Source organism: Limulus polyphemus, unplaced genomic scaffold (assembly GCF_000517525.1).
Source record: "Limulus polyphemus unplaced genomic scaffold, Limulus_polyphemus-2.1.2 Scaffold306, whole genome shotgun sequence".
Taxonomy (NCBI): domain Eukaryota; kingdom Metazoa; phylum Arthropoda; class Merostomata; order Xiphosura; family Limulidae; genus Limulus; species Limulus polyphemus.
Window position 1 is genome coordinate 407,718 of NW_013665916.1, and position 8,139 is coordinate 415,856.

At 35.0% G+C, this 8,139-nt stretch overlaps 1 protein-coding gene across 1 annotated transcript in view; it reads right to left on the reverse strand.

Moving 5' to 3' along the window:
• LOC106457237 (synaptotagmin-6-like) overlaps positions 1-8,139 on the reverse strand; it is a 37,622-nt gene that overhangs the window by 3,631 nt on the left and 25,852 nt on the right. The window contains exon 4 of the mRNA XM_022383071.1: positions 1,833-1,968. Coding sequence (XP_022238779.1) covers positions 1,833-1,968 — 136 coding nt within the window. The remainder of the gene's footprint in view (positions 1-1,832; positions 1,969-8,139) is intronic.

An 8,139-nucleotide genomic window follows, 5' to 3' on the forward strand; every position in this document is an offset into this window, starting at 1 on the left:
GACGGAGCTATGAGCTAAAAGTTTGTACTTGGAAGAAACAACAACAAAAGAAAAACAGACTCGGAACCGTTCTATGAGCCGCTATGCCGCGGCTAAAAATGTAAGTCCAACGCTATACACGGTTAATTATTGGACAATGCAATAACTGTTAAATAATACTTGGTAAGCCTCTTAAGCCTAATATATTTATAATACAATCTTCAATTAATTAAATAAAACTTCATAAAACTTAAGTATATGTAATAGTTATTAAGATTTCAGCTGAAGATGTCAAAAGTTGTTTCTTTCTTACGCTTCATATGGATAACATATTTTTTACACGTGTTATAAATATGAATTCTAATCAACTAATGTAAAAATGCAAATTAATTTTTTAAGAGGTATGATGGTATAACCTTAAATTTATTAATATACATATATAAAGTTGGAACATTTTTGAGAATAATGTTTTACAGACTTAACTCTAATCATGATACACAGTGCCTTACTTTCAACATTGCGTATACAGATTCAGATGAAGGAGAAATTATCATATTTCCTTAGCTCTTGTGTTATCGAAGTTCTTGAATTATGGTTTATGTACTTTTTTTATCCTACGTATTTCAAATGCACACAATAATCTAAAGAGAATTTCTAATGATAAGTTTCTCAAAAGTTTTCTTTGTTTTGTACCATCCATAGAATTACTTGCTAGAAAAAAATATAACCTTCATTTGTCCTCACCGCTGTTTACATTGTTGTATTCCAAGGATAAACCGTACTCAGTAACCTGATTTTTTTAACAGCGAGAAGTTCACAGATCTAGTACCTTGAAAGGACCAGTGCAATGATTTGTTACAGGTGGATAAGAGTCAGTGTGAAAATAAACACAAACCGACACTTTAATGAAAATAAACACAAATAGTACAATGTCGAGGATAATGCTTTAGTATGGTGGGAAAGTTAAAAAATAAACTGAAAATAAATCGAAAGCTATTGATAATTTTAATTAGAAAAAAGGCACGAACTCACACACACACACACACGACGAGCTAACTGAACAAACAAAGTAACGAGATAAGAAAAATAGAACTGGAACAAGACGTCTAGCAGGTTTGACTTTCTTTCAGTGTCAGAAACGATGGTATTTGAAAATACCAAAGTTGCTCCCATATTTCACATCCTCTCTGTAGCTGACCAAGCGCAAAATTGGATCACAAATGTTCAGAGGCGTTTCTGCTCTCAAAGACAGCTATAAAATGGTTCTCCATCCACTAGGTAACGTAGAATACAATACAACTGTACCACGAAACGGTAGATTGTATCTTTGTTACAGAAAGGAACATCTACTGTTGAATTAGCCTAATCCGGATTTAAGGCTTGGCATGGCCAGGTGGTTAGGGCGCTCGACTCGTAATCTGAGGGTTGCGGGTTCGAATTCCCGTCACACTAAACATGCCAACCTCTACCACTTTTAGTAGACTCGATTTTTAGCAAAAAGTCTATTAATAATTTTAGAATGAATCCATTATCAACTAACACTGCGTGTGACGATTATTTGATTTTTATTATTTTTAAAAGCTAAATTCTAGCGTATGCTCGCTCTATAGAACTTAGATTGGAGAGTGTTTGCTTTTAGACACCAGCAAAGCACTCTATTTGAATCCTCACATCTGTCAGGTCTATCTTCGTCCCCACATCTATCAGGTTTATCTTCGTCCCCACATTTATCAGGTTTATCTTCGTTAATCGACAAATATTCAATTCTGCCAACAGTAGGCGCACAGGTTGAAAGGATTAATAATATACAATATAAAACATTTTGTAGACTGTATTAACTGAGAAACTCTTACCTATCATATTCTAACCCTATCTCCAGTTCACCGTTGCTCTGTGGTGACTCAAGAGTATCCAACACAACAGATGTGTCAGAACTAACACTGGTACAGGATAACGCTCTCTTTAGCTTCGTGCTTGAACCGTTAAATGCTTTCGAAATAAGAAAAAAAAAAGACATGATTTTATTAATTTGTATACGAAAAGTTAGAAACTTGTATCAAACTTATCTCCAAAATACTTATTTGAATATAAGATTACAAAACAAAAAATACGCAGGAAAACAGTGACCAGAAATAGTCTGGCACGTCACATATGAGAATATTACCTCAAAAAGCTACATAACTGCATTATTTTAAGTATATCAGTCACTTGAAAGTTTCCATTCAAGTTCATTGTGCTTTATTTAGTTGTTTATATTCACGTTTCATTTACGATGTAAGAACCATATGAGATGGCAACTGTGTTTGCTATTCTTTCGGGAGAAAAAAAAATATCGTTATGTTGGTCCGAATTTTACTTTTTGTGAAAATAAAATACTCACAAGCATTTATGATATAAACTGCACATAAGTGAGTTAAACGACGTTATTTATGACGTGTCTATCTATTCGAAAGAGTTACGTGGTATCTAATCGTAGAGGAGTTACATCAACTTGATCCTCCTGACGTACTACAACCATTTCTCACAAAGATGTCACTGTTCAACCACCTAACGTCATGCTGGTGAACCAAACCCACGTAAGCCGCTCACGAAGAATCACTGAACCCTGTTTACAGTAACGTTACTGAGTCAGACTGATCCGAAAACCTAGCTGTATGTATCAATCATTCTGTATCAAGACACGTATTTCTTGAGATAGATATACTTGAAAAACATCGGGGCCTCGTTGTCATTGGTTACTAAATGAAAATCGGTGCTTATAGGTGAAGCGACAAAGTAAAAATCAGTAAATAAGCTGCTTTTAGCGCTAGTATTTTTCACGGAGATTAAAATGACAAGGATAGGGAGTTATATATCAAAATAATAATAAATACGAACGAATATAGGAAAAGCGTATACGAAAGTACGGATAGATAAATAAAATATACGTAAATAAATGGATAATAAAGTGATAAGAAAGGTCAAGGGTGAGAAGAAGAATTCTGAAGATATCAAAGAGAAAATAAGAGATATGAGGATGGAGCTTTAGAACAAAAAGCAGCAGAGGTTAGTAGGAAAAAAAAGAAGCCTATATAGGAAATAATAAGAGCCAAATATAGAAACTTATGGCAACCTGACGTACATACAGGATGCATGGTATACTTGAAACAAAAGATTTATAATTTTAAAGAGATTTGTTGGTTGTGTGTAAAGGTTAACTACTGCAATGTATTATAATCCATAATTATGTTTATGTTTATTTTGAGATATATTTGTGTTTAATCATTTTTACGTTTTTTTTTTATTCTTATTCATATCAGACATCGACCATTTTCAGCTTTTTCTCGAATTTTATTTGTTATTCATTTCTATGTTTTACTATATTGGTGTGTGATAAAACATTTTGTTTTAGAGAACGTTTGGCCACGTGGTTTCATTTACTTGCTAATATCATTCTCATGCGTTGTAAATATGAAATATGGATTGCCTTCAAATTATATATGGATATATTTTTGTACTTGGTTACATAGATGTAGACTCGTGATGTTCTTGGGCTATATAGTTGTAAAGCAAAAGTAAAAGTGGTTCAGAAAGTGAAAATATTCTAGATATTGACATCAAAAATTAAGCCATGTGTGAATTAATATATAAATGTGAAATTATAACTTTCAGAAACTTCAATTCTCACTCGAGTTTGACCACGAACTAAAGAACTGCTAAATCAGTCACCAACCACGATAGTTTCGTGTACTTAATTTTGCAGAAACATTTAGGATAAGTTTGAAGGAAGGAAACGATAACCTTGTACATTTATACGATTGATTAGTATCCCTAGGGGCTAGGGCTAGTTTACGGAGTTACAACTCTAACATCCGAAGTTCGATTCCCCACAGTGGACACAGCAAATGGCACAACGTGGCTTTATTCGAAAACAACTAACCAACCAATTATTGATTCGTTAGGAAATGTTAAAAGATATAATAACCACTTGGAAAATATTGGTTTTTATAGAGTATTACCATGTGTTGAAGGCAACCGTAGCCCTTCATAAATAATATATTATTAATAAATAAAAAAAATATACTCCTCCAAATCACATTCCATTATATGTCATAGAAACTGCTAGAAAGTATTTTATACAGTTTGGAAATTAGAAAAATTCACAAGAAAATTACAAAAAATACCGAGAATTATATAAATATTTCAGATTTCTGCGTCTCTCCTCCGGTAGGTCAGCGGTACGCTTACGGACTTACAACGCTAAAGTCCAGGATTCGATTCCCCGTAGTGAACGCTGTGCATATAGCATAGTTCAGTTTTGAGCTAAAACAAACAACAACATAATTCTTCTCTAGATTCACAGTTTTAATTTCTTTCTTTCCGATTTAATTTTTTTTTATCTAATTTGAGCTCAAAGATTTTTATGAGTGAACGTCATTGAAATGAATACACCACCTTCCCAATTGTAATATAGCAATGTTACATTACCAATTGTAGTAAAGCAATGTTACATTCCCAACAATAATTAAGCTTCTATGTTTGTTGGTGGCCTATTACGTCTGTATATATCAGCAATCTCGTTTCTTCAGATTACTGGGAAGGAAAATCTCTTCTAAGTTGCAGTGAAAACATTGACTAAGCGACTTATTTTATATCCTAAAATCATATATATTCAACCAAGTTGACTGCCGTAGATGGAGAGAAGACATGTCTACTTTGTATGGTTTTGCTCAGCTTTGAACATTAAAAATTGGATGAAACTTTTATGCGAAAAAGATAATATAGATTTACCGTGTATTTTTGAGCGTTTTATAATTTAACTAGATAAAATTATCACTTTTAACTATTCTTTGTAGCTTGAAGATTATGACCTTCATATTATGCATTTTTAGCCATGGCATAGCGGCTCATTTAGCTCATAGCTCCGTCATCTCTTCACCAATTTGAGATCTTATTACAGTTTTAGATTCAAGAGATTAAACTCTTTCGATTGATATATTGACTACGCCCAAGGTCTCATGGATTAATTTACTCTAATCTTGCTTTAAAAACATTCAAGTGCCGCGGCTATTGAGGATTCCCTCTTGTTAAACACTACATTCTTAACTCAACCCCTTAGGGATTTTCAAGAATTAGAAGAACGTATAATTAGAATATTCTAATCACACTAAATTTGTCACATCTCTTGCCGACGATGCGTTCACTCGATCCAGAGCTCTTCAGGTCGGCTAGGATATAACAAACAACAACAATGGTTGGAACACTATTTATATAAGCCATTTAATACAATAACATTTGTTATGTCTAGTCCCTAGGGACTTTCAAAAATTATAATAATGTGTAAGTAAGATTGTAATCATTCTTCGCCGGCTAGTAAAAGGCGTACACATAAAAAAATGACATATCTAACATTAACTTGTTTGTTTGTTTAGAACAAAGCCATATTGGGCTATCTACTGTATCTACCGCTGAGAATCGAACCCCGGATTTTAGAGTTGCCAGTCTGTAAGCTTACCACTGTCCTAACGGAGGAACGCAGAGAGGATAGATAGCAAGGTCGCTAACCTTTAGCCAGTATTTCACGGGTATACTAATACTCCCTACTAATATGTGGTATTCTTAATTACACTTTATTGTATCTCAATGATTACCAGCAGTGAGAGTTAGGTCCGCTGATAACAGGAGGTTTTGACATCTCGGACTTTGAGGTGTATTTTCCTTCATGTTACAAATGATTGCGAGAAGAAAGGGATACCATGCAGTTCTCCAAACATAAAACATTATTTAATTCACAATTTATAATACAAAATACACTATAATACACCAAGGGCAAGCGATCCTGTGCACGTTAAAAAAGAATAACTAGGAAGAACTAATGACGAAGACTTTCATAAAATCTGATTTTACTAGTGCATGTCCCCCCATTAAATTAATACACAAACGAAAATACTAAATGAAAATAACCCCACATTAAGTTAAATTTATTATAGACAGCTAAGTTTGAATAACTAAATAACATTCAAGTACTAACTTGAATCTCACCAAAACAGCAAACGCTTTAAAACACTAACATTAATAATTCACTTCAAAAATACTCATACTACATGAGTGGAGTAAATACTACACTCTGGAAAAGTTTCATACTTAATGTGGAGAAAACGCTATATTATCTGTGTACAGCAAATGTAAACAACTTAATAAAGCACTTGCAAGATTATTAATTAAAGGACAAAATATCGTCGTATGTGTTAGTTAATTCCAAACCACATTAAATGGAACAAAGTGTTAGAATTTTGATATTAGAGAAACTAATGTTGACACATTCGAGTGTCTTCTTCACTTTCATGTTATCTTTTACCAGGGAAACTACTCAACAATGCCTAAGTGACTTTGAAACATCGAATTCCCTCTCTGAAAACCTCTCTGAAAGCTGACCTTTTCTGGCCTTGAATCCAGATGACTGTACCAACCTCGGTACCTCTGTGCTGGACTTAACGTAGGATTCAAATTCTGCCCATTGCATCCTGCATGGTAGAGGGGTGTGCTTGCTTCACTTGTATCTTAAGTTGTGGACTGTCCAAGGCATCTACGAACTGATCCCTCAGCAATAACTTGAGGAGATCCGGTGGGTGCAGTTGGGTAGGCCTTGTGTGCCATGCTTTCCAAGTCTTCTGCCAGCTCTTGCAGGCTCTCCCCTTTAGCACGGATTCTCGTCCTAATCCTAGCCCTGTAAACTTCTGACTGATTCTGGGTTCCATACCTGAGTTCCAGAGCCTCTACCAATGCTCTATAGTTGTGTCTGTCGGCTGCTGTCAACTGTCCAAGTATTTCCAGTGGTTGTCCCTTCAAGCTCGTTGCCAGATATACTGCTTTCTGCTCCTCTGTCCATCCTTTCACATCTGCCAGTAACTCAAACTGTGCTCTATATGCTTCCCACGGTGCTTTCCCATTGAATTCCTGTGGCTTCCTTCGTACTGGATCACTCCTAGTACTGACATTCATATCTGGAATGTGACTTCTAACGGGACTGAATATGTCTGCATTAGGGTTTAGCTGCGGGCTCTGTAAGGGACTTGCCATTGTCTGGGGCTGATTAAGTCGATGGTCAATGTATCCTCCTTGTGTGAAAGACAATAGATCGTCCTTTAACGTATCTAATTCGCTTTTAAATTTATTAATGTTTTCCATTTGTACTTCTTCTTTCCTTTCTTGTTCCAGTTGCCACTGCTGTAGTCTCTCTTCTTGTTTCTTTTCTCGTTCTTCTTGTTTATTTTCTTTCTCCTCTAACAACTGCTGTAATTTCTCTTCTTGTTTATTTTCTGTCTCCTCTGACAGTGGCAAGAAAACCTACAACAATGGCAGCTCGAACAGCAAAATAAACAAGAGAGATTACAGCAGTTGTTGGAGGAAAAAGAAAAGAAACAAGAAGAAAGATTACAGCAGTGGCAAGAAAACCTGCAACAGTGGCAGCTCGAACAACAAAATAAACAAGAAGAGAAATTACAGCAGTTGCTTTTCTCGTTCTTCTTGTTTCTTTTCTTTTTCCTCCAACAAATTTCTTTTTCCTCCAACAACTACTGTAATCTGTCTTGTTTATTTTGCTGTTCCAGCTGCCACTGTTGCAAGTTTTCATGCAACCGCTGTTGTCTCTCTTCTTGTTTCTTTTGTTTTTCCTCTAACAACTGCTGTAATCTCTCTTCTTGTTTAATTTCTCGTTCTTCTTGTTTCTTCTCTTGTTTATTTTGTTGTTCGAACTGCCATTGTTGCAGGTTTTCTTGCAACTGCTGTTGTCTCTCTTCTTATTTCTTTTGCTGTTCTTGTATTGCTGCCATCAAATCTGCTAAACTGTAGTTTTATTTACCGCTTCTCGTTTCCATCTTCTCTTTTTCTTCTTTTTTTTTATCCCACATTCTGACACCAATTTGTTACGCCTCCAGTCGTTAATCGATTTTCCGTAACTTCGTTCTGACGAAACTTTAGCGACACAAGTCCTTACTTAATAAAAGTTGTTTTTTCTTTCCGAATATAACTTTACGATACACTTAATTTCAACAATCACGCTAAAACAAACGCTATAACAACGAACGTGCTCAACTTCAATAATACTCTCTGACCGCAGATCAATTACTCACTGTCTACACACACACATTATTCCGTCACGTTGTCACCCTCTTATATATA